The sequence below is a fragment of the Ranitomeya imitator genome, chromosome 1, assembly GCF_032444005.1.
Source record: "Ranitomeya imitator isolate aRanImi1 chromosome 1, aRanImi1.pri, whole genome shotgun sequence".
NCBI lineage: Eukaryota > Metazoa > Chordata > Amphibia > Anura > Dendrobatidae > Ranitomeya > Ranitomeya imitator.
This window is the reverse complement of record NC_091282.1, coordinates 1,145,351,666-1,145,367,466: the sequence shown is the minus strand read 5'-3', so window position 1 is coordinate 1,145,367,466 and position 15,801 is coordinate 1,145,351,666. Positions and strand designations below refer to the sequence as shown.

The window sequence follows — 15,801 nt, the reverse complement described above, 5'->3', positions numbered from 1 at the left end:
TTGTATCCATTATGGGATTTAGTTATGATACAGTGCGTGTGTCTAATCCTAGTTTGGGATAGTCCGCGTATCTAATCCCAGCTCATAATCTGCATATCTAATCCCAGCGCATGATAGTCCGCCTATCTAATCCCAGTTTGTGACACAGTCCGCGTATGTAATCCCGGCCCGTGATATTGCGAACAGCACCGACTAACAGAATCCGTGCTGTTGTCTTTCCTTGGGGACAATGTCCCACATGTCTGTATCACTTTGCAGTCACCATGAAAATGGCTCCGCACTGTGATCCTAAACTTCATCTTCCCTTATCCTTTTGCAAACCCCCAGAGGGGGCGGGGAGTAATGACATCACACATGGAGCAGGCCACGCCCACATTTACTGCGGTTGTAATGTGAGCTAGCCGTACACTAGGTTTTCATAGCAAATTTCAGCAGCTGCTCCCCCTAGTGTTTAAAAGTGGAAAATATCAAAGGTGTTTAACTTATTTGTAATATTTTCTACCATTGAAATATTTATTTTTTAAACATTAAAACCGTAAAAATACTTTTTTTTCCATTTGTACATACTTTCCCTTTAAGTGGACAAAGCTCCATGTGTCCTGATATGTAGCAGGTTATTACTGTGCACAGAGCTTAGAAATAATGTTTATTAGATATCTCTTTCCTTATCATATGCCAGTAATTAGTTTACTAAGCCTGTAGCGACCTGTTTAGTTTTTTCAATAACATTCAGAGTTAAAATGGCTCCCTCCCCGTTGGGAAATCAATTGCTGCTTCTTTAGCTAAAACATCTGGAAATAAATGTATAATTTTGGCTTGAGGTGAGAGGAGGGGGAGAGATGATGTTCCTTTAAGAGCTTCCTGCTTAACCTCTGACTTCACTTTGTATTGCTCCTAGTTATGCACGCAGGTGCTGAAGTCATTAACAATGGCATTTCAGGATGTACACTGCTCAAAAAAGTAAAGGGAACACTCAAATAACACATCCTAGATCTGAATGAATGAAATATTCTCATTGAATAGTTGAATGTGCGGACAACAAAATCACACAATAATCATCAATGGAAATCAAATTTATTAACGAATGGAGGTCTGGATTTGGAATCCCACTCCAAATCAAAGTGGAAAATCCAATTACAGGCTGATCCACCTTCAGTGGAAATGCCTCATGACAAGGAAAAGATGCTCAGTAGTGTGTGTGGCCTCCACGTGCCTGTATGACCTCCCTACAATGTGCTCCTGATGAGGCGGCAGATGGTCACCTGAGGTGACCTGGACTAATGCATCCGCCAACTCCTGGACAGTCTGTGGTGAAACGTGACGTTGGTGGATGGTGCAAGACCTGATGTCCCAGATGTGCTCAATCAGATTCAGGACTGGGGAACGGGCGGGCCATTCCATAGCTTCAATGCCTTCATCTTGCAGGAACTGCTGACACACTCCAGCCACATGAGGTCTGGCATTGTCCTGCATTAGGAGGAACCCAGGGCAAACCGCACCAGCATAAGGTCTCACAAGGGGTCTGAGGATCTCCTCTCGGTACCTAATGGCAGTCAGGCTACCTCTGGTGAGCACATGGAGGGCTGTGTGGCCCTCCAGAGAAATGCCTCCCCACACCATTACTGACCCACTGCCAAACCGGTCATGCTGAAGGATGTTGCAGGCAGCAGATCACTCTCCATGGCGTCTCCAGACTCTGTCACGTCTGTCACATGTGCTCAGTGTAAACCTGCTTTCATCTGTGAAGAGCACAGGGCGCCAGTAGCGAACTTGCCAATCCTGGCGTTCTGTGGCAAATGCCAAGCATCCTGCAGTGTTGGGCTGTGAGCACAACCCCCATCTGTGGACGTCGGGCACTCAGACCATCCTCATGGCGTCGGTTTCTAACCGTTTGTGCAGACACATGCACATTTGTGGCCTGCTGGAGGTCATTTTGCAGGGCTGAGGTAGCGGTCCTGCTGCTGGATTGTTGCCCTCCTATGGCCCCCTCCACATCTCCTGGTATACTGGCCTGTCTCCTGGTAGCGCTTCCAGCCACTACGCTGACAGACACAGCAAACCTTCTTGCCACAGCTCGCATTGATGTGCCATCCTGGGTGAGCTGCACTACCTGAGCCACTTTTGTGGGTTGTAGAGTCCGTCTCATGCTACCAGGAGTGTGAAAGAACAACCAACATTCAAAAGTGACCAAAACATCAGCCAGAAAGCATTGATACTGAGATGTGGTCTGTGGTCCCCACCTGCAGAACCACTCCTTTATTGAGGGTGTCCTGATAATTGCCAATAATTTCCATCTGTTGTCTATTCCATTTACACAACAGTATGTGAAATTGATTGTCAATCAGCGTTGCTTCCGAAGTGGACAGTTTGATTTCACAAAAGTTTGATTTACTTGGAGTTATATTCTGTTGTTTGTGTTCCCTTTATTTTTTTGAGCAGTGTATTTTGCCATGCAAGGTTTGTTTCTCATTAATCCAGTCACGTGGCCCAAAGTTGTCCATACCCTCTGTTCAACTGGCCAAATATCCCTCCCACACCCCCTACCCTTCCTTCCGCCAATACACATGCCCATTTGGCTCAACTGAGCATGCATGTGTTCTGAATAAGGAGAGGGTTATGCAGCTGTCAGTCACCTCTGGTGGTGGCTTATTTTCTCTGTGACTAAAAGAATCGCACATGCTTGAACCTTCATTACCCTGAGATCTGTCATCGATTTAATGGTTATTCTCAAGTTGTCTCTTGAGCAGCACAGCTGTCCTGTTTGTTTCACTTTCTGATCTCTAGCAGGGCGGGCTCTTCTCCTCAACTGACAGCTCTGGTGAATAGAACTGCAGTTCTGCTGTCCATTCAGCTATCAGTGGTTTATTCTGGAGTGTAAACGGTTATCACTGTATGTACACATAGAGATAATATTTGTACAAGCTCACAGCTCTTGTCAAGGAGAAAAGAGAGGTAAAGCTGTGATTGGGAGACCTGCTCTGAAAACTCTGGGGCTGGTGATTTATAACTGCATCTCTTCAGAAGATGATGAGGAAGGAAGTGAGAAGCTAACTGCTGTATAGATTCAGAACAGGTGAGGAATAAGTACGCACCAGTGGATAAATGGTTTTAAAAACCAATAACAGCTGTACAGGAAACTTTTGATGCTTTTGGTGCAGTAGTCAGCTAGTATACAAACATGAATAAATATAGAAGGGCGGCACTCACTGTTTCCTGTGGTGAAAAGAAGTCCTTTATTTCAATTCATATGGACATCCATAGCGGCGTGTGAGTAGTAGACATATGTGGGGAGATGGAAGTCTTTCCATCTCCCCGCATATCTCACCTCACACGCCGCTTTGGATGTCCGTATGAATTGAAATAAAGGACTTCTTTTCACCACAGGAAACAGTGACTGCTGCCCTTCTATATTTATGCATGTTTGTAAGCTGCTGTATAGAAATCATTGCACTGGAGAGAACTGACTGGGATGTTGAGTAAACCTCACTCATGTAACTATTGCGCAGTCTCAGCTATGGTCTAGTGGCCATGTGCCATGGAAACCAGCTGTATACTATGTAAGACAAAAGCTCTCATTGCAGGAGAATAACAGCAGATAGAGAAAGCAAATCAATTGCAAACTTGCTTTTCTCTATCGCTTCATTGGGGGACAAAGGAAACCATGGGTGCTGTGTCCCCCAATGAAGGCTCCGAGAAAGATTTTACAGTAAGAACCAAAATCTACTTATTTTCATGCTGTATAAATGGGTATTAAATGAAGCTGTTAAATTGCTTTAATTATTTAAAGTTGGAAACTTCGTGATCATTACATGGTTAGCAAATACAGCCAAAATTGGTAGTTTTGGCCATCTTTAATGTTGTGTAGTTGTAAAATTATCTAGATTGGCTTTAAAGATCCAAAAATGTCAAAAAGAACAAAATGGATGGAGTGTTAATAATCAATAAGAGAGAAAGCATGATGAAGAGATATTAGCGTATAAGGGTGTTGGAGGAGAGGACATGAAACCATCACTGACTAACCCAAAATCTGATCTTTTGAGGGTCCAAAGACTGTTAAGAAAATTTTTAGATAATTTTCTATGCATTAGCCTGAAAATGACAGCAGCAGACACTAAAGAGCACTTGCCACCACGGCATCTGTGCGCTGTGCCATTACTACACAGGACTTTTCATGCATAGGAATACACAGTCATTCTGCATCTTCACAGGATAGCTGCTTTTCATGTGCCGATTTAAAGCAAACTCAAAGATTTTGCTTGACTATGTCTAAGATACAAAATAACTTTTTTTTTTTTTTTCATTTCTAGACAAAAAAAGCAAAACCTTCAAAGTCTTCTAAGGTTGAAAAAGGTGGAGACAAAAAACCAGGTAAAGCAAAAGCTAAAAAGCAGAGTAAGAAGTGAAGTGCGAGACAGAGGAGTACTGCGACCAGACCAGATCCAGGAACGGGATTGAACCGTGCAGAAGACTGGCAGACCATGAGGAGTCTTCCCATAAAGTGTACAGTCGTAGGGAAGGACTCCACGCACCTAGCTTTTTAGTATGTACAATTCAGACCTGTCTACTTTCTGGCCATTGTCTAGCACTTTTCCCAGGTGTACTTTATTTTACATTCTTCCCCACGTTCTTCTGTATATAGTCTTAACAGTACTTTCGTTTGTATAATATTGTAACTATATGAGAAGCTTCATTAAAGTCAGTTTCACAGAAGACAATCCTGTGGTTTTCTCTTTTGTGTGATTTATAGTTCTTGTTGCTTTATCACATAGGTTGGGACTGCACAACAACTTTGGCCACAATGCAGCTGTTGTACCTAAAAATCACTCAAAACCGCTGCTACATCACAGCATAATGCAAGTAAATGGTCACATTACCACCGGCAAAGTGATAGAAGCTGGAACCAGTTGAATTTTTTTTTTTTTTGCAATTCACGATACCAGCACAATGCAACCACATCCGTTATGCCGAAAGGCAGCAGTGGCATAAAATGATCTTTTGGATGTGTGACTGCCAAAGTCGCTCCATCATCGTATACATTTGCAGTAGGCTGGAATGATAAGATGGTTGTCTCTGGCAACAGTAAGGCACCGAGACTCCTGACGACCTACACACAGATCTGAAAAGATTCTGCCATATAACATGCTACCCTGATGTTAGTACAGTAGAACCTCACCTGAGCCACATACAGAAGTGTGCCCTATCCTCCATACGTCTTCTTCGGATCCCCCCTCAGTTCCTTGAAACATAGGTTTCTTTTTCATTGTCACAGAGGTGGAGACGAGCCATGAATTGAGCCCCCCACTTTTCCACGTCAAAGACTGCAACTTTGGGAGCCTCCTACTCGTTCCCTATAGTGAATGCACACATGTTCAGTAGCTGGACATCACAGATATGAGCGTCGGGGGCATCTTCTGATCTGTTCTATTCTGAGTTTTCTCCTAGAAGACAGACTTGTATCATTTTTGGATTTTCTGCACCCATCTTTACTACAGTATTTTATAATTTCACGCACCCTGATGAAGCAGGGTGAAACACGAGTTGGAGCACAGGGCTACACACCTAACAGGGCTCCACTTTATTACTATGTAAGTCTGCATCTTCGATCTGATGTCTGTTAACCACTAGGGAATGTGCTGCGATATGTGGGCATACTATATATAGTCTTAAAGCGGATGGCACAAGGAGGCGGACGGTTCCTATCCACCTCCCTAACAAAGGGATGGCGGATTGAGGTTTATCCCTCTTTCTCTATCGCCTTTCATTGGGGGACACAGGAACCATGGGTGTATGCTGCTGCCACTAGGAGGCTGACACTATGCAAGTAAAAAAGTTAGCTCCTCCTCTGCAGTGTACACCCTACCGACAGGAAGTAGGATATTCAGTTTAGCTTAGTGTCAGTAGGAGGTGGACACGGGTCTTTCATTAGACCCTTATCTACCTCAATGTGCGTCGTTCCTTTTCAGGTTTTTTTGGAGGGATACAGGGTGAACAGTCACACCTGTAGTCCCACAATGCGGACTATGAGTACGGCGTGTACTGCCACCCCGTATCCTCATAGATCCCTCTCCAGGACCAAGATCCTAGCACACAAGCGTGCTCAGAAGTCCGGTCCTGGCTCCGTCCCCCACCCACTCGCCTACCAGAGCCTGTCGGTTGCGGAGACGAGGACGTCCATCAGCTCCCTGGACGTCTCATTCCTCTTCAGGTCAGTAACGGCGTGGGATGTTTAAGGTGAGTATTTTCCCCATTCCATTCCATCCCATACAGATCTTCAAAGGGGGGGATCCCACTGGTCGTCGCCCGTTGCACGGGCAGCTGCACGCAGTTGCAGGGACCTTTTTTTCTGCGCGCACGGGCCGAGATCCCTTTACCGCACGGCGGCCGTGCTCTTTCTGTCTGCCGCACCGCTTCCATAGCTGCGGCCGTTCTGCCTCCTGTTCCGGCGCGGCGGCCTTTACAGGCTACCGCGCCACTTCTGACCCCTGCGAGCACGATTCCGGCCGCCCTTAGCGGCTCCCCTGCCATCTGTGCCAGCGCAGCGGCTCCCCTGCCATCTGTGCCAGCGCGGCGGCGTTTGCAGGCCGCCGCGCCGCTTCGGGCCCCTGCAGCCGCGCTGCTCCGGCACCCGCACAGCTCCGGCGCCGCGGTCTTGCACTGGTGGACACCGGCCTCTAATTTAGGCCCCGGCTTCGCCCGGGGCTTACTTCCGGCCGCGACTCCGCTACTTCCTCCTTATATCAGGCGGGCTTTTCTCCCGTCAAGTCGGTGAGCTCCACCCACCAGCGCCATCTTGGCGGTTAGCCCCGCCCACTTTCTCCTGCGCCCCTGATGTTGTTTTCGGCACCAGGGCCGCCTTGCGCTGGCTCCTCAAAGCGCATAGCCTGGCGTCCTCATCCTTTGCGGCTCAGCATTGCAGCCGGTCCTGGACAGAAGAGTGTCCCAGAAGTCTGCTCTGTCTGCCTGCACCCCTGCGTTAAGGACCATCGACATCATGAGGTGCAGCTTTCCATCCATCACCTGTCGTGAGTAGCTCTGCTGCAGACTGACACTCTCCTCAGCTTCCTGTCCCCTAACCTTCTGGCTTCTTCAGGGGTTCCTTCGCCATGTCTAATCTTAAGGGAAGTCGCTTTTGTCCTCCCTCTTCTGCCTTAGTCTAACACTTTGCGTGTTTGCCTTATGCCCACCGCAGCGTCTGCCATGTGTAGCTCTGCACCGCAGACTGATACTCTCCCCTTCTGATTTTTTTTTTTCCTCGACCCGTTCGGTCTAATTTTAAGGGAGGTCGCTTCCGGCCTCCTACCTTTTCTCAGACAGGCCTGCAGCAACCCACATTATGCGCACCGCCCAGGACCCCCCCCCCCCTGCTGCTCCGCCTCAGAGCAAAGTCCCCATCCTCTTTGTCTCTATCAGTCAGTAGCGGTTCTCACACGGGTGTCCCAGACCCTTGTGTCCGTGCTAGATCGGTTGCCCCTGCAGACTTCCGTAGTAGCCAGCGGGTCGCAAGATGCTCTGTCCGAGACTTCTAATACAGGCCGCGAAAGATCCAGACAGGAACACCGGTCTGAGTTCTCTTCTCGGTCTACTTCGCCCCACGGTCCTTTTCTGTGGTCGACTTCCCCCTGGTCTTTCCCCCCAGAGTCAGGCGAGGCTTTTCTCTGATGCGCCTTCGGAGGATAATTTGAGGCCGGATTCGAACCAAATCGCTAAGATGAGGGATATGGTTCAAAGCCTCATTGGAGCGACCAATCAGACCTGTGGCATCAAAGATTCCTCTACGAAACCCGCAGATCAGGCGGTTTCGTTTAGACGGTCTAATCTACCTCCCAAGGTATTTGCTCCTCATCCTGAATTCGAGGAGCTTCTGGCCAGAGAAAAAGCAAATTCGACCAGACGTTCTCAAAGAGACAAGCGTCTTGGAGTCTCAAATCTCTTTCCGGATCTCATTTGCCAACCGGAATAAGAGGCGTTAGAGAGTGACCTCTCCCCCTGTGGATCCGTCGGCTGCTAGACCTGCCACCAACACAGTCCCCTCCGGTGGGGCGGTCTGAAAGATTCCATCGATTGGATCATGGAATCTTTTGTGAAGTGGGCTTTCGAAACTGCCGCATCATCCCAATGCCCGGCTTTGGCTTCCACTTGGGTTTCGAAGTCTGTATCCGAGGGGCTAAACAACTCCGTTGGGGCATTCAAGCTGGAGCTCCATCAGGCCGGCTGGCGGAACTTGCCACCCAGATTACTCACGCCGGGGAATAATTTCTTCCCTGGACGTCGCGTCTTCTGCCGCACAGGAGCCCAGTAGTGTTGTTGCCAGACTTCACACTGTTTGGCTCAAGAGTCAAAGAAGTCCCTTACGGGCCTGCCTCTTCAAGGTTCACGTCCTTTCGGTTCCAAGCTGGACCAAATTATTAAGGACGCCACTGGCGGCACCAGTCCCCTTCTCCAGACCTCGCCCACTTCCCCTTAGGCGGCTACTCCGGTCTTTTCGACCTCTTTCGTAGTTTCGCGGCATCGGATTCCTCTTCGCAACAGCAGAGGCCACAGGCACGTTAAGAGAAGACGGTATTCTTCGTCTCTCTTTCCTGGCGTGCCCGCTACTCCTAAGGCGGATTATCCAGGTCCAGAACTGGAAGTTCCACCTAGGCTCGACCCACGACTAGACCCCAGCCCGTTTCTCAGGCTGGGCAACCTTCTCCTGTTCCTCAGGGACGTCTGGGTCTCCTGAGTAGAGGACACATGGGCCAGGGCACTTGTATCCTCTAGATACAAAATCTTCATTCCACGGTCCTGGGATCGTTTTCTTCGAATGCCAACCTCCAAGAGACCCCGCTAGTCCTGGGTTTTCTTTACAGCCATTGTTTCCCTCCTTAAATCCGGGGTAATTGTTCCCGTCCCAGAACAGGAACGGTTCAACGGTTCACAGGCCTCTCTTCGAATCTTTTTGTACTGACAGAGGATGACAAGGTTCGTCCCAGTCCGGATCTCAATTTGCTGAACAGGAAGTTTCGTCGGAGACACTTCAGGATGATATTCCCTCGTTCAGTAATCGCTTCCATGGAGGCTCAGGAATTTTCAGTTTCAGGCTCCTGAAAGTCTATCCATCTTTCCCGCCATTCTAGCCGTTGCGGGTGGCTCGTCAACAGGAAGAAGTTCCATCTTGTTCAGCGCCTCATATCTCCGGACATGTTCTTCGACACTTGTCGGACCAGAGTCTTCCTTCCCGAAGACAGGATATCCCTCCTTTAAAATGGGCCTTTAAAGGCCCTAAGGAGGTTGGTTGCAACATCGGAAGCAATTTTCCCTTCGCCCGTTTCATTCAAGACTTCTTCAGCAGGCTATTCTATCACAGGGGACAGGTCTGTCTTCTCCCTGCATCGTCCGATCCGGCTTCCTCCCGGGTCAAATGGTTCCTCGATTGGTGGCCGTGGTCTCTTCTCTTATCCCAGGGTAGATCCTTCACAACATATACTTCCTTCCAGTTCCCTGGCAGGTGGTGACGACGGACGCCAGCCCGCCCGGCGGAGGCACGGGGCTTTGTCTTCTGTTCTTTCAGGGTTGTTGGTCGGCGCAGGAGTCCTCTTTGCCGATCAATGTCCTCGAGTTCCGGATCATCTTTCTGTCTTTCCTTCACTGGGTAAGGATTCTCAGCAGCCTGCCAATTCGAATCCAGACAGACAATGACACAGCAGTGGCATATGTCTACCACCAGGGGTGGACTCGGCGTTCTCTGGCCTCAGCCGAGATTCCAGGATTCTCCTTTGGACAGAGGCAATGGTCCTGGTGAGCTCCGCAGTGCAGGTCCCCGGCGTTGACTTTTAGGCCGCCGACTTCCTCGGCCGCGAGGGCCTCGCGGCAGGGGAACGGTATTTCAGGAGGTTTCCTATCGGATTGCTCTTCGATGGGAGACTCCAGAGGTGGACCTCATGGCATCCCGATTGATCAGGAAGGTCCCTTGGGTCGGCCCAGGGTCCCGTGATCCTCTCACAGTGGTGTTGACACTCTGGCCATTCCTTGGTCGCACTTCGTGTTCCCCTATCGGTTCCCGCGCCTTCCCTTGCTTTCCAAGCCGTCAAACGATCAAGGCGGGATGGGTGCCGGTCATTCTGATCGTCCCGGATTGGCCCAGGAGGTCTTGGTCTGCAGACATCGTCAACTTTTTTGCGGACACCCCTGATGCCTTCCAAACGAACCCGATCTGCTGTCTCAGGGTCCGAACTGCCACCCGAATTATCGGTCGCTTAGTTTAACGGTGTGGCTGTGGACTCCACAGTTCTAAAAGCGTCCGGCCTTTCGGCCCAGATGAGTCACTCTATAATCCAGGCTGGGAAGCCTTCGTCTTCTTCCAGGATCTACTATCGTACCTGGAAGGCTTACTTTCGTTGATGCAAGCCCAACCGCTTTTCACCTATGTCCCTTTTCCCTGCCTTCCATTTGTTTTTCCTTCAGGCAGGACTGGATTCGGGCTTCGCTCTGTTCCCTAAAGGGGCAGGTTCCTGCGCTCTTCTTCCCTTTAAGAAGACGTTATCTTCTCAGCCACAGGTTAAGACCTTCCTTCAAGGAGTAGCCCACGCTGTCCCTCCGTACAGGGCCTCTGTGGATTCATGGGATTTAAAGGTTGTCTTGGTTGTTCTTAGGGGTTCTCCCCTTCGAGCCTCTCAGGGAGTTTTCCCTGTCAGTTCTATCTCGGAAGGTGGCTTTTCTCAGGTCCATCTCTTCGATCCGCCGCATTTTCGAGTTGGCGGCCATTTCTTGCCGACCTCCTTTCTTGATTTTCCACCAGGACAAGGTGGTCCCAGGCCTCCGCCTTCCTTCCTTTCTCGAGGTGGTTTTCATCTTTCTACCTCAACGAGGACATTGTTCTACCTTTCCTTTTGTCCAGCTCCCGACTAATCTTCTGGAGCGATTGTTGAACAGCCGGCCTCGTCAGGGCAGTGAGGATCTCCCTGTCTAGCACGGCCGCTTTCCGGAAGATGGATTCTCTTTTCGTCATCCTTGATGGCGTGCGTAGAGGCCTGCCGGCTTCCAAGGCGACTATTGCTCGCTCTATCAGAACGGCATCTTTGGAAGCTTACCGGGTCAAGAACAAGAGTGCCCCCTCCTGAGATAAAGGCTCACTCTACCCGGGCAGTCGGCGCTTCCAGTGGGTCACGGGGCTTTCGCCGACGGCTTTGCAAAGCGACAACCTGGTCTTCCATCCACACGTTTCACCGAACTACGGCGGACTCCAGCCTGGGCAGAAGGATCCTGCAGGCGGCAGTGGTGAGTCCTCGGACCTGATGGAAGTCTGTTTTTTTCCCACCCCAGGGACTGCTTTGGGACGTCCCATGGTTCCTGTGTCCCCCAATGAAAGGCGATAGAGAAAACAGGATTTTTGGTTGCTTACCGTAAAATCTGTTTCTCGGAGCCTTCATTGGGGGACACAGCACCCTTCCAAGTTGAACAGCTCTGTTTACTATATACGTTTGAGTTCTTTGAACACTCTGAGTGTTTGAAACCGTTAATCTATGGAGCGCCGTGGAATTTCTTGGCGCTATGTAGATAAAGTTTATTATAATTATAATATTATTCTTTCTCTTTTACACGTTACTTCTCCTACTGCTTTCTCACTAACTGAATATCCTACTTCCTGTCGGTAGGGTGTACACTGCAGAGGAGGAGCTAACTTTTTTATTTGCATAGTGTCAGCCTCCTAGTGGCAGCAGCATACACCCATGGTTCATGTGTCCCCCAATGAAGGCTCTGAGAAACAGATTTTACGGTTAGCAACCAAAAATCCTGTTATCCCTGCACCAGAACAGTATAGTAACAGTAGAGTGCGCGCGCTTTCCTCGGCGCTAAAACCCAGTCATCGCGGCAGCTCCATGCAGGGACGCGCACTGATGGTGAGTGGATCCAGTCAGTGGTGGGCCTCTGCAGTGGGATATTCACATGCTGACAGGCAGCCTCAGCTTCCCTGTGGCCCACCTCCCTGAGGTAACTCTCCGGCCGGCTGCAAAAATTTAGCCCCCGACTTCGGCCGATGTGTAGGCCGCAATCCGGAAGCCACGACCGCACTATGGCGTGCTAAGGCGGCTCCGTCCACCTTTTCTGGCGCTTCTTCCCTGGGACTGGAGCGATTGCTTCCCTCAGCAACGCTGGTATTGCTCACTCCGGCTGCAGAAATTTAGGCCCCTGCTTGGGCCTATTCATGGAAGTCACGAGGTTCCACCCACATCACGTCTGTGGCTCCGCCCCCCCCAAAATTGCCTCCTCTCACTCTCTGCGAGACTTTACCACCTCTGCAACTCCCGGTGGCCATCTTGGTCCACCCTGCCGGCACACACACACAGGCTTTGGTTATGTATTAAAGGAGCACAACGACTCTGCATCCGGGTAAGGAAGTACTGCACTCTTCCCCCTGTACTTAAAGGGACTCTGTCACCTGAATTTGGCGGGACTGGTTTTGGGTCATATGGGCGGAGTTTTCGGGTGTTTGATTCACCCTTTCCTTACCCGCTGGCTGCATGCTGGCTGCAATATTGGATTGAAGTTCATTCTCTGTCCTCCATAGTACACGCCTGCGCTGTGCAATCTTGCCTTGTGCAGGCGTGTACTATGGAGGACAGAGAATGAACTTCAATCCAATATTGCAGCCAGCATGCAGCCAGCGGGTAAGGAAAGGGTGAATCAAACACCCGAAAACTCCGCCCATATGACCCAAAACCAGTCCCGCCAAATTCAGGTGACAGGTTCCCTTTAACATGACCAGTATTTCCTGCCACATGACCAGTATTCCCTGGTCTTAAAGGCACATGACCAGTATTAACCGGTCTTAGAGGCGCATGACCAGTATTACCTGGTCTTAAAGGCACATGACCAGCATTCCCTGGTCTTAAAGGCACATGACCAGTATTAACCGGTCTAAAAGGCGCATGACCAGTATTACCTGGTCTTAAAGGCACATGACCAGCATTCCCTGGTCTTAAGGGCATATGACCAGTCCGAAGCCGGTCACCCTAAAAGAGCTCAGGAGCCCTCCGCCACCAATCCCAGCTTATCCCAGAGTACCTAGTTCTCTGAGTGGGTTTCGTCACTGCCACAACCCATGGATTCTCTGACAAGAGATTGAATCCCTCCGTGAACCCTCTGTGGCTTGGAGTGCTCGCAGGACCAATATAGATGGTCTCTTTCCTTCAGGCTAGCAGGAGCCGCAAGTATTCTAGAAACGTACATGCGCCTAGAAAACGGAAGTTTCATTTCCTGATCCCTCACCAATGATTTGCTGAGAACAAGTCTCTGAATATGGATCGGATACTGCATTGGTTCTGGACTCACCAGGACTTCAGAAAAGGATGGATTTGCCTATTTATATCATTAACTAATCTCTGTAGATTGACGAGGACTTCGGTTCTACTTTAGATCACGCAGTGTCCCTCCTGAGGAAACTAAACTCCCTCGCAGAGCATTTGCCATAAGCGATCCACTGGTCAGAAACCTCTGCAAGCGCGGTATCCTTTTTCAGCCAGTATGCAAACACGCGGGGTGTTCCCTCCACGTATTCCCACCTAAGACGTGAGTAGCCATGTCTGGTCTGATTATTAAGGGCGACGGGTCCTTTTTAAAGGACACCGATCTCCCAACACCAGCAATAGGCGAGCACATGGAGTGTCGCCTCCATGTATCCTCTTCTTCAGCCAGGCCTAATGCCGGACAGCCAGCCCTGTCCACCCAGGGACCTTAACTCTGTGGATGTACAGAGGCTCCTTTTTTTTTTTTTTTTTTGGCATCCGAACACCCCCCTTACTTGTACAGCCAACCTAGATCCTAGGCCTGGAGTAGACCTCTTGGCTCCTTCAAAGCAATGTTTATAGGCATTCTTCAGACTAACCAGGTAATTGCACAACCACCATCCTAGATCATTCTGGATCAAGTGCCAGCCATGGGTAAAACCTTTACAAATTCTGATTCATCATCTTTCTGTGATCTCTTCTCAGCAGATTTTAATGAATTTATCTTTGAATTCTTCCTTCATAGAGTTCACAATGACTCCACAAATGAGTAGGCCTCAGGTTATGTCTTCCTCCGGTGCTCCTCCAGCCTTTTCCTTTAGAAAACTAGACCCTAGAAGTACCATCCACAAAATCGCTCCTCGTGGTGTACAGCCTCAGGCTCATGAATCTACATGTGTGTGGGCTAACTCTACTTGTAGATAATCACTCGCCTCAACTGAATGAGGCTACGTTCACATTTGCGTTGTGTGGGGCTGCGTCGGCGACACAACGCACACAAAAACGCATGCAAAACACAGTTTTGTGACGCATGCGTCCTTTTTTGGCATGATTTTGGACGCAAAAAAAAATGCAACTTGCTGCGTCCTCTGCGCCCTGACGCTTGCGCCAAAAAAGACGCATGCGTCACAAAACGCAAGACAACGCATGTCCATGCGCCCCCATGTTAAATATAGGGGCGCATGATGCATGCGTCGCCGCGGCTGCGCCCGACGCAACCCCGCAAAACGCGAATGTGAACGCTAATATGGGTATTGCCACAATTCAGACCAGAAATATTCTGTTCTTTAAGAAAAACTCTTCTAGTTAGTACATAGGCTCTGATTCAAGAAGCAGTTGTAAGGTTTAAAACTGCTTGAAATGTCCCCTTATTTTTGTACAAGTCGTACTTGGGCACTTTTTTCTGTTTCATAGGAGTGGCAGTGTACATGATCAACCGAGCTCCACTCATTCTCAAAGGGAGATAAGTGACAAATTTGTGGTTATTGAAATACACCTTTAAGTTTGAGGTCTGTAGGCCACGTCTACACCTTAGAATGACTCAAACCCAGCTATTGAAAAGTGACATCTATCCTGGTGACCTTAGTTTGCTCTCCAGCTCTCTTCTTATGCTCTGGGGTCTGGATAGAGTCCAAAAGGATAATGAAGGTGGAGTTTAAAAAAAAAACAAATAATTTCTTCAAAGCTCACTTTTCCTACCTTTCGGTCCTTTGGCGTCTTACCCACCACCCTTCCTTCCCAGTAATGGCAGCCATAGCCGACTGCCATTGTTGAATTGACAGGGAGCAAACTGCAAAAAAAAAACCATGTATTTTGGAGAATAGTGATTTTTGTAAAATTTGAGAATTCATTTTGCTCATCTCTGGCCATTTGCCCCCAAAATGTTATCCCCGATCCGTGGGATAAGAGACATCTTGTGGATCAGTTGGGATCTGATTGCTGAGACCTTCTGTAATCCAGAGACTGACGTTTTAGGAACCCAAGAACGGGGCCTTGCAGTCATTTAAAGACCCCGAAGTATTGGAATGTATTTGGATGAGCAAAAATAAAAATCACAAGAACCTTATTTGTGTTTCTGACAACACATTACCTTGAACCACAAAAGAAGAAAGGAGAAGAAATCAATCCACCATTAAGCAGAAAAACCCACAACCGTACAAACTGGTTTATTATAAATATTGTAATTTAATCCTCATTGTAAATTATATACAGAACCGATTACAATAAAATGTCTAAAAAAATAAAAAGTTTGTTAATTTGATGAACGGTCAAAATACAAAGATCTGCAAAGAAAAGAAAGACAATTAAACTCCTAGAACAACAAAAACTTAACAGCGTTTCAAAACAAAACTACGGGATAAACTGAATGACATAACCGAAAACTACATATCCATCAGCTTTATTTTCAAGGGGTACTCTTGTCTAAGCAAGTTATCACCTATCCACAGCTGATGGTCATGCAAGCAAGGCTCAGGTCAAAGTTTATGTTGTGTACTTCCTCTGCATGTGGTGAGGTTGACCAATCATAACTCTGCAT

General features: G+C 48.6%; 2 protein-coding genes across 5 annotated transcripts in view; one reads left to right on the top strand and one right to left on the bottom strand.

Annotated features, from left to right (window-relative positions):
* The window catches only part of RFC1 (replication factor C subunit 1), a 162,599-nt gene extending 157,884 nt beyond the window's left edge, over positions 1 to 4,715 (top strand). For all 4 annotated transcript variants that reach the window (XM_069744597.1, XM_069744595.1, XM_069744596.1 and 1 more), the window contains one exon: positions 4,308 to 4,715. In XM_069744597.1, the coding sequence (XP_069600698.1) occupies positions 4,308 to 4,403 (96 nt within the window). In that variant the 3' untranslated portion in view covers positions 4,404 to 4,715. The remainder of the gene's footprint in view (positions 1 to 4,307) is intronic.
* A 10,699-nt stretch (positions 4,716 to 15,414) lies between these two features.
* The window catches only part of WDR19 (WD repeat domain 19), a 116,414-nt gene continuing 116,027 nt past the window's right edge, over positions 15,415 to 15,801 (bottom strand). Inside the window, exon 37 of the mRNA XM_069744594.1 lies at positions 15,415 to 15,547. The gene's annotated coding sequence lies outside the window, so the exon portion shown is untranslated. The remainder of the gene's footprint in view (positions 15,548 to 15,801) is intronic.